Below are 18383 nucleotides of genomic sequence, written 5' to 3' on the forward strand. Positions count from 1 at the left end.
GTGAGGGATTGCATACGAGTCAATGAGTTGATGCAATCAACTGGTTTTCCTTAGATAGAAAACTTTGAATCAATTTGACTGTATGATCTGGTGAATTCTAAAGTGCCTCGAGATGACATGTGTTGTGAATTGGCGCTACACTGGAAAAACAATCTAGAAATAAGTAAAAGTTTCTTAAATTAAGTGTATTTACCCTTAATTTGAGTAGGTATATGAGATAGTTTGCCAATGGAATGGAAATTTCTACTCTTAAAATAAGATAATTAGATAATATGGACTTGAAATAAGACAATGCAATTGTGTTTTCTTATTTTAAGTGTAAATTGTCTTATTCCATTGGCAAGATGTCACCTTTACTTCCTTAATTCAAGAACAAATGCACTTATTTTAAGAAAAAAACAACTTATCTAGATTTCGATTTTTTTCCAGTGTATATAAATGAAATGAATTGAAATTAAAATATCCTTTGATGAGCAGGCTGACAGTAGTTCAGCATCGATGCATCTATACACTTGTATACTATTTTCATGAATATACTTTGGGTCAAAGGTTCCCCACACTTTCACTAACACACTGATAGTGGGAAGCTACATTGTATCCACAGCTTCCCTTGGGCTCACTGAAAGATACAAGGCTGCTGTACACAGGCACACAGAACCCTCTGACTGTCACTAAGCAATACAGGTGGAGTGTCTTGCCATAACACTGAAAGTTGGAGCCGTGGCTTGAACCGACATATTAACTATTCAGTATACAATACGAAGTAATTAGTAAAACAACATACAAGGAAAATCTATGAAAAACTTTCTTAAGTTAAAAAAGTCAATAAAGTGTTTCTAAGTGAGTTCGAGGTCAATGAATGAGCTGCTTTCAAACAACCTTGGAGGTGAATAGGTTTAAATTTGTGTAATGCACTTCAAAAATAAAATGCTGCTCTAACCTTAATAAATTGCTTCAACTGGTAACAAGTGATTGAATCAAACTGTTTCAACTTACACTGAGTTAATGAGTTGAAAACTTAAATAAAGCACGATCATTACAGTAGACCTCTGCTCTATGTTTATAATTATGATGAAAGGCTGAGAGCATAGGGACAAAATCAGGGAGAATTTCAAGAACAAGTTGTTCCTTTCTGTAGGAGCTTCTAGGTTTGCACAGTGGTGACACAAATATGCCAAAACTTGAAAATGCTTTATCTTAAAGTAGCTTAATACTCTAAGAAGTTTCATTAAATCACCACAGGAAACAGTCCAGTAATTCATAAACACATAAAACTTTGTTGATCTCTAAAGCGGGGAAATATTAAGCCTGTCTACTGGTGCCAGTAAGACATGTAAGGTGAGACATGTAAGCCTGCTGCTTGTAGCAGAGTTAGTGGGGATTAGGACATGTATATGTGGGATAAAGCCAAATTATTGGGACCCTGCAGACCTCCAGATCACACCATCTGTCTGAACAGAGCAGGCCTACCATCAGCTCTGTCACTCTCTCATTCACACTGTACTGCCTGCATGGACCTCACCTTATATTGAGTTACAATATCAAATAACCTGAGGTCAACTCATTAAAAAAACTCAACCATTACTTGCAGCAAGGCATTTCCTGAGTTTTTTCTCACTTTGACAGCTCATGCCACACGACCTCATACAGCCTTAAGAACCTATCAAAGGATAAATGCTGAAGGATATGAGATCTGGGGTTAATGGAGGGTCAGCGTCCAATTCATGGGTTTTTGAGCCCAATGCGTGATCCACCGGATTAAAGGGTCATTTCAGTTCGGTTAGCTAACTAACTTCAGTAACTGATGTGGGTTTTGTGCTTTAAAGCCAGTTTAAGATGCAGCTGCGGCTGCTTCTAACAATCAGAGTCATCATATTATAACCACATCACTTGATTGGTTAGATTCAGGTCCCTAGAAAGATGGGTTGCACAAATTCCACATGATTCTTGAAATAAAATGTAAATCTTTTTCTTTATTTTTCTGCAGTTTGTCACTGTATCAAGAAAAATACTTGATTCTGTATCCAAGCAAGTATTTAAACTTTGACAGATTTATTTTGTCATTTTGTATACACAAGTGTAAACAAAAAGAAATTTAGAAAATCTCTCTAGACAATTTTATTTTTTAAAGTGCAGTCTTGATAAATTAAGCAGCAGCTGATGTTGAACTGCTTCTAATGCCTCCAGCTCCTGAATCCCTCGCTTCTCCTGGCTCAGGAGAGGAAGAGGATGATGATGACGATGCTGTGAGGGTGGTAGCCCCATGGGTTGAAGACACTGACGTGGTTGAAGCAGCAGTGGGGCCATCAGCAGGTTTAGCAGCGAAAGACGATGCTGGAGAAGGTGTGGAAGCCAGAGGGGGCCGGGAGGAGCCATCTGGGGATGTTTCAGCATTTGGCAGGGAAGCATCTAGAGCCATGGGCTAAATATTGGTAAGAGACTGCAGGTGCTTAGGGGCCCCGTCACTGACACCTTTTGTGGACTAGGACGTCTCTTTGCAGATGTGCTGGTGCAAAAAATTCCTCTTAATCCAACCTGATACTGGAGTGATTGACGAGACCTTATTTATACCCCAACACATGCCAGATTTCACCATGATGGTGAGCTGTTTAAACACGACACCAATAGCAAAGCAGACAGTGGTACTTTTAATTACTATGTTATTAACTGTGTATAGTTCATTAGACAGTTGGTAAAAAATACACTCATATAATATGTTTCAAACCGCAATAAAGATCTTAAAATAATTATGTATTTGACGGTTTTTTTTACACTACGAATCTATGTTCATACCCATACACTATGGGTATGAGCATAGATTAAAACCATAACCATTATTTACAATGTGTTAGCAACGATAGATACCCAAAAGAGGTACTTAAGCGGATTCCAGAAAAGAAAAAGCAAAGAAGAGCTGCTGGAAGAACGGAAAAAAACTTCCCAAAATAAGCACATTCCTTCAAAAAACCGAAGAGGGGGTGGTGGACGTTGCTTCTACAGTGAGTAAAGATTGCGACCAGGAGATGAATGGAGAGAGCTTGAGTGAGGAGGGTACTGTGAAGCTGAAGGTAGCCCGATAAGACTCATTTTACAGCCACTGGTTTGTGACCTACAACAGGATTCTGATTTAATTCCTTCCACCCTACTTGCCTTTTCTCTGAGAAACCCCATCAATGAATTCTTCTCAGCTTGGAAATGGACAGTATATGTCACCAGAAACACACTGATGACCCTCCAGACTGCTGTGCATGCATCACATCACAGCAGAGGCCTGCAGAGGGTAAGAGGGTAAGACGGTCTAAAAGATTTTATAGATATTCACCATGATTTGGATGACAATATTTGGCTCAGCGGACATAAGAGGTATAAGAGGACTGCACTGTCATTCCAACAGCACAGCATGGACAGAGTTCCCTAAAGAAATTGTTCTTTATTCACATTTTTATTTAATTTTTGTTCTTTGTGGTATACAGTAAAACATTTCTCTTCTGTATGGCAATAATATCATCTATCTACAAATATCTGCACAAACAGTAATAATATAAATTGTCAACCAGTAACTCTTTCACATCCACCAAGGTATTTTGAATTGTACCTGAAGTACAATTCACAATACACGTCATCAAAACCTTAGCCATAGTTTACATAGAAACCTATAACATTGTTACATCTGCAACTGCCCAAGTCATTTGCCTGCCTTATCAAACACAATGAAACAGGAACTTGTTATTATGATGTTACTGACATGTTCATGGCTGTTTACTCAGTGTGTGAGTGTGTGTGTGAATGGGTGAATGAATGTAGTGTAAAGCGCTTTGGTCAAGTCTCCTAACTTGAATAAAGGCGCTATATAAGTACATGCCATTTACCATTTACCATTTTACTCTTGAGAGATGAAATAATGATTAAGAAAAAGAGATGCTGTTTTGTTATTTTTACATTTGGCTTTGAGAAATAAGCCTACTGTTTCACAAGTGTTGAGGATGATTTGATAAATGTACCAAGGAAACAAAGAAAAAAATGTAGCAACTAACATCATAAAATCAAAATCAGACAAGCAGTATAGAAAAATGTTTAATATATGTAATATACAGACAGACAGATGGATCCAAAATCTCATAATGCTGCTCAAAAAGTATTACATTTTTTTTTCCAAACAAATGAACATAAATATTATTCATTTTTCTATATCAAAGTTCTTCATCAAGATGAGGTACACCCAAAGCTACACCCAGAGGGGTGACGGTAGCGTTGGATGAAGGAGTTTGCCCTGCAACCGTAGGGTTGTTGGTTCAAGCCCTGGCTGCGGCTTTCAGAGCCGTTGTGTCCTTGAGCATGTCCCTTCACCCTCATTACCAACTAATGGTGGTCGGAGAGAGAGTACGGCAGCCTCACTTCTGTCAGTGAGCCCCAGGGCAGCTATGGCTACAATGTAGATTACCACCCTCCACTGATGGTGAATATCTGAATGTAGAGTAAAGTGTTTTGGTCAAGTCTCTTGACTTAAAAAAGTACTATATAAGTACAGGATGTTTACTATTTACAGTTCAAATACAAATCCATACAGGACACATTTAGGAGTGTGTTTTATCTGTTGTTAAGGTTTTGGTTTCTCCAGCAGGAGTGATAGATTCAATCTCATGTCAGGGTGCTTTAATGCTGACTGTTAACTCAGTAAATGAATGATTACACCCAATGCTACTGCTTGTATTACAATCATTTAGGGCTGAAACAATTAATTGGATTAAACGTGATAAATCGATAATTGAAATAATCTTCAACTAATTTAGTAATTGATTAATCGTTAACTGGGATGCAGAGACTAAAATGTGCCTTTAGCTGACAGAGCAACCTACTTAGAGCAGTAATTATATCGAAATTGTAAAAAGTATATAAATATTTTGCATTTAAGATTAAAAAAAATGTTTTCATCTGTCAATATGTTCTATTGAGAACTCCACATGTGGAAAAGTTTTAGTTTCACCTGGTTTAATTTTGTAAGAAAAATCTCCTCAAAGGAACTGTTTATCAATCGAATAATTAAAAAAAAGGACAGATTAATCGATTTGCAAAAAAATTGTTAGTTGCAATCCTACAATCATTACAGTAATATCAGTGACTCCTTAAAAAACGACTCATGAGTACAGCATACTTTGCAACAGTAGGCCAAGCAGTGATCAATGGGTTCAAAGGTCGGACGTGAATGTGAAGAGCATTACATATTGGATGCATGCAGGCTCTGCTGCAGATGCAAAGGAGGTAGTATTAGCAACAAAGTATGAGGTAAGTTCCTCTGTGTCTCTCCCTGTCTTTGTCTCTCACCCTCATGAGAGGCCCTGTTAGTTTAGCTGCTAAGCTTTCCCTGGAAACACATGATGGACAGATAGAGATGTTGAAACAGGGAGTAGAGGAAACAGGAACTCGGAGAAAGAGAACAAATGTCATTTTACTAGTCTTCATTTAAATTAGCTGAGATTGCATTTTCAATAAGGTACTTATTCTGTTGCTTTTCATTATTATTTATGCCATCTGATCTAAGATTTATCTTTATTTGTAAAGTCACTAAAAAGTCTGCATCAAACTGCTGTCCTTGTGTTGTTGTTTTTTTCATGACTCAGCATGTCTGCTTGCATTAAGGTTTTGTTTACTGCCTAAGTCAGATTTGCAAAGACACTATTAACTCACTGATTCCTCAACGAGACACTATTAAGACACACAGAGACTCAGGATTAACAAGTTTAGCTTTTAAGGAGCATTGAGAAATGCTTGTTTTGCATTTCCCTGCTCACCAGTCTTAGATTGACATCTTTGTATTAAAATATATAGTTTTAAGCCTTTTAAGTTAAATTCAAGAGAGATAATAGAGGAGTGGAGACACAGAATATGACAGAGTCATATTCTGTCTTTGTGTAATGATAACCGTTAAAAAAATATATATATTTTACAGTTAATAACAATTATTTTAGATACAAGGTTAATCATTTAGCTCATTCTAAAATGAAAGACTGATATTTGTTTTAAAATAAGATAAGCATTGTATTAAAAGGGAGGTTGGCTGCCTGTATATTTTATATTAACAAATAAGTAATATCACATGCTATAAATAAGTACAAACATTAGAAGAAACAATATTTCTCATTTAAACCTGCTGACAGAAAAAACATGAGATCCCTTTATGTTTTAATCTTTCAATGTAGAGTGATTTAAAATACTTAAATTATGTCCCTTTTGTTGGCACTGCAGCAATTAACCTCAATATTTTTTTTTATAATTTTTAAGCATTAAACCAATACAGACTGGTACACGGATGTGAAGGTAAATGATAGATTAATTTAATGTTTTCTTTTATGATACCCCGTTAAATTTGATGTGCACACTAAATTAAAGGGCTAGCTCATTATGAGCTGTTTAAAACTGTCTGGTCATAAATCCAAATAACTTATTTGGACTGTTCTTTTCTGTACAGATATTTTCAAATGGCTAATGCTAGATGAAATGCTTTATATTATTTGTCAAATTTTCGAAAAAGGTACTTTGTAGAAGAAGAGGCTTGACCAGGGTGACATTCAGGTGCGAGCTCTCATAAGGACATATGCGCTTCTTGTCTGGATAACATTTTCCCTAATTGTAAGTTTTTAGGTTGTTTGGTAGTTGGTTTGTTTTTCTCAGATGTTTTTTCTCAGATAAGTATTTTGTAACATGGCAAATGCTTCTGATTTTGCATTATAATATAACCCTGCCCAAAACTTACCCACAGATTTATCCCTGATCTGTATGCTGTTTCCTTGATCTCCATTATGGTTTTTTCACTCAAATTTTATTTCTAAAAAAAGAAAAAAAAAAGGGGGGGTGGGGGTAGCTTTAAAGAACACCTGAGAAATGCTTGGTATTCAGAGGACAGCCACATGAAATAAGAGATTTGATCAAACAGAAATACTGAATAAGAGGTGGGAAAGATGTTCCATTAAGTAACCTTCAGGAATTTATATTGTGATGTCAAACCAGGATAAAATATGGTAAGGTGTGATGATTTTTTTTACATAATCATGTGCAGAGGTGTCAAGTACACTTTTTAAGTATCTATACCATTACTTATTTTTATTGCTACTCCTGACTCCTACTCATTACATTTTCACACAAGTATCTGTACTTTCTATTCCTTACATTTTTAAAACAACTGTTACTCGTTACTCTTGGCTTCGGTTTAATGCAGGGATCATGGATTAGCAGACCAAGGTCCGGTGTAATGCCAAAAAGTGTGTGCCTGCCGAGATATGCATCCCCAGGGCGGGTTTTATGAAAAATATTAAATCCAAAGATTATGACCGAGGTACGGCTGATTTATTTGTTGTAGTCTCTTGTTATTCACACACAACAATAAACAGTGATGGCCGACGGGAGTTTGGAAAGTGCAAAGCTTTGTCTGAAGCGGAAAATCAAACGTGCATCTACCCAGCACAGCGTTCACAGACCAGTGTGACGCATTCACAAGCGTCAGATAGCTATGGTGCATTCAGGAGCATGGGACATTACCCACTTACAAGGAAAGAGACATAATGGGAACAGAACGTAACTCATACAAAAATGTATTTATTGAGAAACAGTGTAGGCTTTCTTACAATACTGAATGCTCTATAATTGTATTTCTGTTATTTTTTTGATTAAGCACATCTGCTAGCTTTCCGAGCACATCTGCTAAAGCCTGTTTAAAAGGTCCAAATTAATCTTCAGATCATACAGCGACAATTGCACTGTCATTGTTTTACAGGGCAGAATTTACATTTGATGACCCTTGTCCTTAAACTACTCATGGATATACAGCAGAGGTGCTCAAGTCTAGTCCTCAACAGTTACCATCCTGTCACTTTTAGATGCATCTCTTCTCTAACACACCTGAATCAAGAGGCTCAATCCCCTCATTAAGCCCAGCAGAGGCATGTTAACCAGCCACTCATCTGATTCAGGTGTGTTAAAAATGGTTGCATCAAAAAGTTGCAGGATAGTAGCTCTTGAGGACTGGACTTGAGTACCACTGATATACAGGAATACAGTCATTCAAATGTCAACTCATCTGAGAGCACGGGATGCCATTTTTGGCAATTTCTATTTATTTTTTATTTAAAAATTCAATGTATAACATGAATGCATAAATACCTCATTTTTTTCAGTGTTAAATTCTGTTTAAAGTACAGATCATTAAAAATGTCTCCAGACCTTTATTGGTTGATGATTTTCTTTATTCGTACCCCACTGATTTTTAATTGGTTACCCCTGGTTTAATGTTTATAAATATTTATTTAACATCATGTGCGCCATCCAATGCAGATCATTGGCCTAGTGTAATTGGATAAGTCATATAACACAAACTCCCATTGGTTAGCTAAAGGAAATAATCAGAAGCAAGCAGGTGTTCTTCAAACTGCAAATGTGAATTATCTATGCCATGCTACAATATAGGATTCAGAAAAAGATGTTGAAATGTCTGAAAGGTCGTACACAGGCGAGAGCGTATCGGGAGATGAAGACGGAGACCAACAAGACCTCCCTCATCCTTTGCCATATCTCAAAGAATTTTTCAAAATAGTCGAATAATTGAGCTTTCAATTCATATAGTGGCATCTGGCTGTTATTTTTTTAAAGGTTACTTTATACTTTTATACTTTAAGTATTTTTTGAAACACATACTTTTCTTTTTTACTTGAGTAAAGAGGTCAAGTTGATACTTCAGCTTTTACCAGAGTGTGTTTAAACTGCAGTATCTATACTTCTACTTAAGTAACAAATGTGTACTTTTGACAACACTGTTCATGTGCACTGTAATTTTCACTCCGAGGGATTGTCCACAGTGGGGCAGCATAGAATCTATAGTTCATCTACAGGCCCACAGCAGATGTGTTTGTTTCAATAGTCGAGTTATTATCTCAGTTCTAGGACAGCCAGAGTCTGATCTGACAATATAAAAAGGTGGTAGAATAGAAATCATTTGTTACATATAGCAAATAGTTTTACAGTCTCTCTGAGTGAAACTTTATCGAATGATGGGCAGCAACCAAAGGAGGTAATCTGATGAGTCCCCCTGTGAAGGACTGAGAGTTACAGCAAAATAGGACACAAATAAAACCAGATTTGAGAAAAAAAATAAAAACATAAAAAGGTAGCGAGGCAGCGAGACATTGCCAGAGTGTTGAACATGTGAACCGCAAGAGAGGGATAAGGGGGGCAGGCAGAGAGAGGAGGGAATTGTTGCAAACAGGGATTTGCGGGGGGGGCAGTCAGTGACAGAGAGCTATACCCACACACATAGATACACACCCAAATACACACATTCTGTTTCCTCTGTCTCTTTTCGAACGTGTCAGTCAACCAGTCAGTCAATTATTTTTGTACGTGTGTGTGGTGGAGATGCCTGAAAGAAGCTGGTAACCATCTTTCATATCTATGAGCCACGGTAAGATGTTTTCCTTCACCTTGACCAACCCTCTCTGAGATTTTAGGTTATCTGCTGATTCTGTTTTCCTTCTGCTTTTGGGTTTTCGTAAGTGTGTTTTTGCCATGACTCTGGTCCTGAGCCAGACGGAGGCCTCCATGGAGCCCTAACACAATTTCCTTTCTTTTACAATCCATTTTAAGCCATGGGGGGGGTCATTTGGATAATTACAATAATTAAAACTAAAGGTCTGTAATTAGTATAGGTGGAAAACAGCTTAGCTCTTCTGAAGCTTTCTTTGATATCTTCAGCAGCGCAGATTAGATTAGTTTCAACTTTTCAGTGATATGGGGAGACAATTAGCTTATCCACTGTGTGTAGATTTCTTTGGATGGTTCACCTTGCTGGATTAATGTCAGATTATTTGCTTCAAAGTTTTAAAATTCTAATATGAAACCTTTCAATGACCATCAAAACTCAGAATTCTGATTTATGGGCTATATAAAAATCTTTAGGTGTATGAGTCAGTTTAAAAGGTTTTTAGTTTGTTTATAGAAAGACTCTGCCTCTGGATTAAAGTCTGAACCTCTTAGTAATTGGATTTAGTCTTGTATCTTTCTGTCAAAAATGATTAGGCCTATTTAATTTTTGTGCTCTACATAGTACTAAGTTCAGTGGGATCTTTTAATTAAAACAACTAAATGTGAGCGATCCTGTAGAGTAGATGTGTAACTACACCAATATTAACATAACACCTGATCACAGGATGACACCACCCACCTAAAGTCGTTTACTGTTTTTACTATATTGGAAAATGAAGGAATTACTTGATTAGATCAATTGAAAAAAGAACTCCTGAATATGAATAAAATAGTTTTTTAAGATAGATATCCAGTCTCTTAAGGTGTGTATATGTGGATGTTTGTACAGCGACTGCCGATATTGTCTAGTTATTATCTGTAATACCACAATGGTAAGGGCTGGAAAAACATAATAAAAAAATATATTTTTAAACTTTCTAACTTGAAAAATGTAAATTGTCTTTGAACAGTAATTTTCTAAATGTTTAACAAAAAGTGTTTTCTAAATGAGAATGGAATGATGGATTTTAAAAAAAATTACAAAACAAATTCTGCAGTTCAACTTATATCTTTATAAATATATATGTATGTATATATATATATATATATATCTAAGGAAAACCAGTTGATTGCATCAATTCATTGACTCAAAGGCAATCCCTCACACCGAGAATGCTTGTAGTGAAAGTGGAGAGGAAAAACTCCCTTTTAACAGCAAGAAACCTCCAGTAGGACAAGACTCAGTGTGAGCGGCCATCTGCCGAGGTCGACTGGGCTTCAGACAGAAGCAGGCTTTTTTTTTTTTTTTATATATATATCTATATATATAGATATATATAGATATATATATAGTGTTTGTTCCTAAAACTTCTCAGTGCTAAGTTGCTAAGTGAAGAATCATTTTTTTTTTTGTGACCCTACAATCCAAACTGTTTTTATTATTTTCTTGTTTCTTCAGGACACAATAATCCCAGACTAGATCAAAAGGACAAACACTTTTTCGCAGCAAAATCTCCTCTGTCACTTAACTTCCTCGTATCACTCCTGTTGCCGTCTATGAGCTGTGCCGTGGCAGCACAGTGGGCTGTTCTGCAATCCTGACCCACAGAGAAACTCAGTAAGAGCTCCAAGTAGCAGCAGCAGACACCATGTCTTCTCCTTCCCTCCCCATGCCTTCTCTCCCCCCAAGTCCCCTGGCTATGGAGTACCTGAACGACTTTGATCTTCTCAAGTTTGAGGTGAAATCGGACACTCCTCCTCTTCCACCACCATCCACATATCCCAAATCAGGCCTACCCCATGATTCCTCCAGCTCCCCGTACACCAACAACCCTCCACATGACTCCAGTCTGAGCTCCAGTCCTTACAACTCGCTGCCGCCTTCGCCGACGCTAAGCGATGTACATCCGCCACCCTCGGGCTCTTCCTCCATGTCTTCATCATCATCCTCCATTTCCTTCCCCCTGTCCCTATCCAACAGTTTCACCTCTGGGATCAGTTCTGGGTCCCAGGGAAACGTGGAGTGCAGCCCAGTACATGGTGGCCCTCAAGGCCCCACTCCCACTTCTCTTGAGGACCTGATCTGGTTGGCAGCTCTGCAGCAACAGTTTGGAGGTGAGGTAACAGGACCAGCCACCCTATTAGGAGCTTTGGGAGGAGTGCCAGACAGAGGGGACAGAGAGAGGGGACCAGTTAATGGTTTTTTGGGCTGCGAGGATGCAGTTGAAGCTTTGCTGAACTCAGCTGCAGCAGCAGTCAGCTCACAGGTAACAGCAAAAATCCCACAGCCTTTTTTTCTTTTATTCCAAATGTAGCCTTAAAGGGGAAAATTTAATTTTTCCTATTCAATCATTTAGTTTCCAGGTCTTTCTCAAAGCTCAGGCAGCAATCTGGGGGACTCCAGCAGTGACAGTGGCAGAGACATCTCCTGCAACAAGGCGCCAGACATATGTCCTCGTCCGCTTGTCTTCCTGTCGTCAGCCACTCAAACGGTCCCTAATGGTGCCCCTGGTTCAGTTCCTTATCCACAGCCACTCAGCCCCCAGGCTCGCCTTCATCACCACCAACATCACCATCATCATCCACACCATCCTATGCATGCCAACCATCACCACTCACAGGTAAACCAGGTATGCATCACATTGCTCCAACTAATATTCATGGAAACAGTTATCAGAAAGGGTAAAAGTGATAACAGAAGATGAAAGATTGGGTCAATAAACTTGCATGGAAACTTTTTTCCAATCAGCTACATCCAGTCCAAAAGTTCATTTTGTTGGACAAGACTTTTAAGACCTGGACTCTGACATATGACGATACTGTCCTTCCGAGATTAATTCAATTTGATTCAATGCAGTTTATTTATATAATGCCAATTCCCAACACATGTATATCAAAGCACTTTATAGAGACAATTAAACCCGATTGATTGGAGTATTGAAATTGATTTAAAGTTTTCTATCCAGGGAAAGCCAGTTGATTGCATCGACTAGGCAATTCCTCATACCAAGCATGCATGTAGCGACAGTGGAGAGGAAAAATTCCCTTTTAACAGGAGGAAACCTCCAGCAGAACCAGGGTCAGTGTAAGCCTCCTTCTGCCAAGGCCGACTCAGGTTCAAGGAGACCCCAACAGCAGAATATTTGTTTAAAACACAGAAAAAAGTTGGATTACCCTCTGTGTTCACATGCAGTAATCCATAATATAATCCATAATATATAAAACTAAACAAGAAAAAGATGCAACATAAATTAACCTAGTGAACTGGCTGTGTTTGGAAAGGAGGCTTGGTCTAAATTGTTCAAGTTTTTATCATGTTTTTCATGTCTAGATAAAGAAGACTTTATCTCCAGACAGTAAAAGTCATATGAATTATTTTTATCCACTAAATGACAGTGATCAACCACATGGTGAAAATGTAAAATCTCTTTTCAGGCCATGAAAGAAGATTGTGTTGGTTTCTTTCTTGGTATTTGAGGTCCTCTTTAAAAAGGAGCCACCTTTTTAAAATGGGTGGCAAACTTTCATATCACACCTACATTTTTTACATTTACAGTATTAACAGCACAGTCACAAACCTATAGAGGGACCAAAAAGACCCTTGGCTACAAATAAGATTTGGACCTCGGACCTGGAAATGATATCACAAACCTAACTTTAGCTGCAAATTAATAAAAAGTATATGCATTTCAACTGATTTTTTTCTTTTGTATTAAGGTGCAATAGCTAATAAGCAAGCAGAGCTAATTGAAGTTAAGCTGTTTTAGTTCAATCAAACACAGTAACATGTTCATAAACTATGTTATGACTGATTTCACAGCATAGAAAATGAGAGTTTTACTTGAGGATCAGAAATCAATGATTTGCTAATTGTTCTCAATTGTAGAGCTAATTGCAATTAGCAATGCAAACAAGTATAAAAACTCTCCATCATTTAAATAACTGTTAGATGATGGGAAGTGTCACTTGTGAGGCCAACAACACCCATTGCTCCGCTAGTTAAAGGTTTATAGCAGCGGACCTTCAAAATGTATGGTTATATACAGCTAAATCTTTTGAGTAGTATTTCTAAGGACAATGGGTATACCTTTAAAAAAGAACCTGATTAAAACATTGCATTGTAAAGATTATATTACATTTACACCATTTTAGCAGCATTTTTCTATCAAGTATTTTTTTTATCTCTTATAGCACACAGTTACAGAGCAGACCATCCAAGTTAAATGCTATAATCTATGTCTGGTACAACATTTAAGCATGGTGGTGTTAAGTTATTCTGAAATAATCCTAACTGAACATAGTTTCACAAATATATAAATGTTATAATCAGTGTTCTGGTTGATCAAGATGTCTGGATGGATCTTTATATAGAGTACAGTGTGAGCTTACGTTAATATCTGCTATTATTGCTGTAGCTAATCCTTATAACTGTCACCCACACTTAGTCAGATTACATGACAGATTATGGACATGTGGTGCCGAAATGTGCATCTTGACAGACAGACGTGCTCCCCCCATGCACATAAACGCACACCCACTTTGGCATATCATATGTCGCCCAAACATCCTATTAAACATTAACATAAAAGTCTAAATGTTGGACAAACCTCCCCTACATGCATCGATACTCCCCTCAGAATTGATCTCGTTGCCATTAAGGAAAGGAGGACCAACATATTTCCTCTGCGTTTTGTCCATCTGCTCAGCCATGTGGGGTGAACGAGCGCTTCTCAGATGAGCAGTTGGTCAGCCTTTCGGTGCGTGAGCTCAACCGGCACCTGCGTGGAGTGAGCAAGGACGAGGTGGTGCGCCTGAAGCAGAAACGCCGGACGCTCAAGAACCGCGGCTATGCCCAGTCCTGCCGCTACAAGCGCCTGCAGCACCGTCATGCCCTGGAGTCAGAAAAACATTTACTCACACAACAGGTGAACTCACTCTCTCAAGGTTCACTCACTTTGTAGCAGTATCTGCACCTGCTGAAATTTTCCACATGTTCACATTAAAAAAATTGGATTTTATGTGATAAACTAAAAATGTTGAGGATAACTATGAGGTGAAAAAAAGAACAGTCTGAAAAGTTTTGTTGTATTTAGCCTCCTGTACTCTGATGCTACTAGAAAAATTCAGATTAAAATTCAGTGAAACTATTTTCCTTCAGTAGTCACCCCATTTTGAGTCCAGTCCACCTGTGTTTATTTCAGTGTCAGTGTGACTACAGTGGTTCTGGGAAGAACGCCAGGTTTGTTTGAGAACATTTGTGAACAATAAGCATCAGAGAGATTAAAGAACACCACAGAATGGTCAGATAGAAAGTAAGTTATAAGAAAATACCCAAGCTTTGAGCATTCCATGGAGAACTGATTACTTCATCACCCAAAAAGGAGTGTTTATTAGTGATCAGCTGAGAGGTCAGGGGGAAGCTAGGTCCTTACGCAAGGATCAAAAAATAGGTCAAGAGGTTGTCACTCCTAGGTGAGTTCAGTGGCGTCAATCCAGAAAGTGTTCTTAATTCCATTAATTAAATCTGGCCCTTTTTTGATGCTTAAGGAGCAAAAGCAATATCTTTATGACTTTTGAATAGGCCATTCGGTGCATTTCTTTGGTCCTCTTTCCCTGCCAGAGATTTCAGGCAAAATAAATGTGTAAACTTGATTTCTATGTCATCAGTCTTTTGAAAATGCTATGTAGCTGTTAGAAATGTGTCACAAAAGAATTTCCAGTATAACTGAAATAAGCTGCTTCATAGTTACTACTGTATTTAAAATAGACTTTCATATAACATAAAAACCCCTTTCTGTCTGATTTTTTTTATATCATGAAATATAAATCAAATAAAAAAATACAGAGGACATGACCTCAGTGTCCTCAATGGTAGTTACAGCCCTGGTTGTAACTTGTGATCCACATGTCTGGTGGATCAGTCTGTTGGGGGGAAACAAATTGAGTTGGAAAAGTAGTTCAACCATTCTGTTCAAGCATGCAAGGCAAGGTACACATGTAAAAGTTGCAGGATGAGTTTGAGACCCCTGCTTTACTACGGGAGACCTAAACTGCCCTTTTCTGCTTATATGTAAAAAAACGTACATTTAAAAGAGTTGATAATGGAGTTAGAGCGCAAAATTTTAACCATCAAGTGAGTAAAAGGTGACAGCCAACTCTAAATAAGAATGCCGGCAAGACATATTTTAGATATTTTGCAATGGTGGTTAAAACATATCGAAAAAGACCTTAAGCTTTAACTTAAGATAAATATGTTGTCCCTCGTAGTTTTGATCTGTTAGTAAATAACAGTAAACAATGTGTAATTTTCATTGTAGCGAACAATATCTAACTACTTTTATGTGTCTATCACAAAAAATCCCAGAAAATTGTGGGGAAAGATGAGAAAGTTCAATAAGTGAATACATTTGCAAGGGATCTGATTCTGCATCAAGATGAGTGTATCGTACAAAAGTTGAGTAGCAAATGAATCAAATTCTAATTCTAAAAGGTATGGTGACAAGAAACAAGGCAGAAACTGACAGCTAGGACACTTTACTGAATATTTGATATGAGGTTTTTGTAAAAGCAGCACCCTGCAGCAAAACTCTAAGAAACAATAATTATGTGATTTGTTTGCCTAACTCTGCAGCTAGAACAGCTACAGTGTGAGCTGACTCGGGTGCTGAGGGAAAGAGACGCCTACAAGGCTCGCTACGAGAAACTCCTCAGCACAAACCAAGGTGCTGGCAGCGAGGCCCCTCAGACACGAACCAGTAACCCACCGTCTCCACCCCCGGACTACTTCCTCTGAGTTTAGGTGATCAACAGATGAACAATAACGAAGAGCTTTACAAACCTGAAGCAATAAGTGATAAGTTCGGGGTGTGTGCATGGTTGTGTTTATGTGTGAGAGGAATTTTAAAGAAATTCTTTTTTTAAGTAGTTTCTGGGCTTTAAAATGATATGAAACTCTCTTTACGTGATCAAAAGAAAATAATTTATATTTTTTGACTTTACACGTAAAAAGCGTTGTTTTCATATCCCCCTAACCTTTTTACATTTGATCACATTTGAAAATGTGATTAAACTGTCCATGTATTTTATTTTCATATATATCGCTGTATTTTCAAATAAATTTATTTCTGGGCCATTTCACCGCATGCTGTGATGCAAACTAGGATGTTTTGTTTTTTTCATCAAAGCAAACACTAGAAGATAATGAATAATTGTGTTATGACTATGATTTGTAGCAGGGATCCCACTCTAACTTCCATTTCACAGTTTACATCAGTTTAATTGGTTAAATTGTGATGGTCCATCACATAACAATCTTTAAAATTCATCTCATTGTGCAGATGTTAAGTTACAAGACATAAAAAAGGCAGGGCACTAATCATACAAATTTCCTGAATGAACAAAAACACCTGAGAGCTCTCCTGCTTGTGAACAACATACAAACAAGACTGTGAAAATTATTTTAGAACAATTATATAGTCCCTCACACAGCTGTTTTTTTATCTAGCCAATTATATAACATATTTGCTATGTATAATTTTCATATGTCCAAATGAATGCTCACTGTAGCTTTTTTCCTTCCTTTTTTCATTTGTACAATAAGCTGCTAAAGCTGCAGAGGTCTGAGTAGTGCAGTGATGATATGCGGAGTGGTATGGGATTGGATTAAGTCTCCATGGCATGCAGTTGAAGATTTGCCAGCTAATATTTCACAGTTGCCTACCAAAGTTTTTAAGCTCAAAATGACTTTTTATTCTTTGTAAAGATTATAATAATAGATGAAAGAATGTACAAGGATACCTTATATCCATCAGTGATTGTGACATGGCTCTTGTGAGCAATTTGAGGAATCTACTTTTCTTGCTAGGTTAACTTAGTAGTTTTCAGCCAAGGACGGGGACAGTGTAGACTTGTTGTTTGCTTCGAACAATCTCTTTTACCTGCAAATGCAGAGATTTAGGGTTTTGTAAATATTTCTAAGTGGGGGAAAACATAGAATCAATTGATCACAAAGGAAACCAATAGGTTTGGTAAGGAAATTTGTGTGCTTGCTTCCATCTCTCCAAAGAGAATAATTTTTTTTTGTTTGTTTGTTTTTTTTGGTGTGCTGGGGGGGTGGGGGGCAAAGATCAGCTGACACAAAGCAAACCATGACACCACAGAGCTGGTCACTGTGGACTTTCTTTGAGACCTTCTCTGAGCTGTCTTGTGGATTTATACTGAAAGGTTTCATACTTTAGGCGCTATTTATTTTGTGTGGGTGTAGGTTAAAAACAAATCAATTGTTCTCTTATTTATTCACTTATTTATTCAGTATTTAATGTTTATTTATGTACTTCTAATTATTTCACTGGTTTCTTTCCATTAGTGTGTATTTTTACTTTCTTACAGTTCATTATTTTATTCTGTTGTGATTAGGATTAACATTATTACAAAAGCAATGGCCAACCAAATGGTTTCTCCTGCTCCCATTGTAGTGTGGTTTCATATGTTTATGAAATAAAAAAAAGTTGTTAAAAAATAGCATAGTGTCCATGTATTATTCCACACCTTGCACAGAGGTTTTTACCTCTCCTCTCTGTTTCCATATCTTTCCATCTCCCACGTTCTCCTTTAGACATTGAGTGTTGGGGGCAGCCGCATGCTCCATCCATCCCTCTCTTTATCTTTGTGCTTCTATAGTGAATCGTTGACCCTGGGTGTGTGCTGTTTGGGATGACCTCATCTTGGACTATGCCTCCCCCTCTGTGTGTGTCTCTCGTTCTCTCTCTGGCCTGTATAATAGGGGCAGGATTAGGGCTATAATAGCGCTGTAGCTGTTCACTGCCGGAGTCCATTGTTGCTTTGTGAGGGAGGGGGGTTGGAAAGGGGTGTGGGTG

At 37.7% G+C, this 18383-nt stretch overlaps 1 protein-coding gene across 2 annotated transcripts; it reads left to right on the plus strand.

Moving 5' to 3' along the window:
* Nucleotides 1-9311: 9311 nt before the first annotated feature.
* On the plus strand, nucleotides 9312-17965 carry LOC107091560 (transcription factor MafB-like). Of its 2 annotated transcripts, none has more exons than XM_015385550.1 (5): nucleotides 9312-9448; nucleotides 10967-11774; nucleotides 11865-12137; nucleotides 14214-14432; nucleotides 16139-17965. In XM_015385550.1, the coding sequence occupies exons 2-5, from the start codon at nucleotides 11157-11159 to the stop codon at nucleotides 16298-16300; spliced, it is 1272 nt and encodes a 423-aa protein (XP_015241036.1). In that variant the 5' UTR covers nucleotides 9312-9448; nucleotides 10967-11156; the 3' UTR covers nucleotides 16301-17965. The 2 variants fall into 2 exon arrangements, with proteins under 2 accessions (XP_015241036.1, XP_015241037.1); XM_015385551.1 differs by having other exon boundaries at nucleotides 11865-12128.
* The last annotated feature ends 418 nt before the right edge of the window (nucleotides 17966-18383 follow it).

This window comes from Cyprinodon variegatus, unplaced genomic scaffold (genome assembly GCF_000732505.1).
Source record: "Cyprinodon variegatus isolate N-32 unplaced genomic scaffold, C_variegatus-1.0 Scaffold343, whole genome shotgun sequence".
Classification (NCBI taxonomy): domain Eukaryota; kingdom Metazoa; phylum Chordata; class Actinopteri; order Cyprinodontiformes; family Cyprinodontidae; genus Cyprinodon; species Cyprinodon variegatus.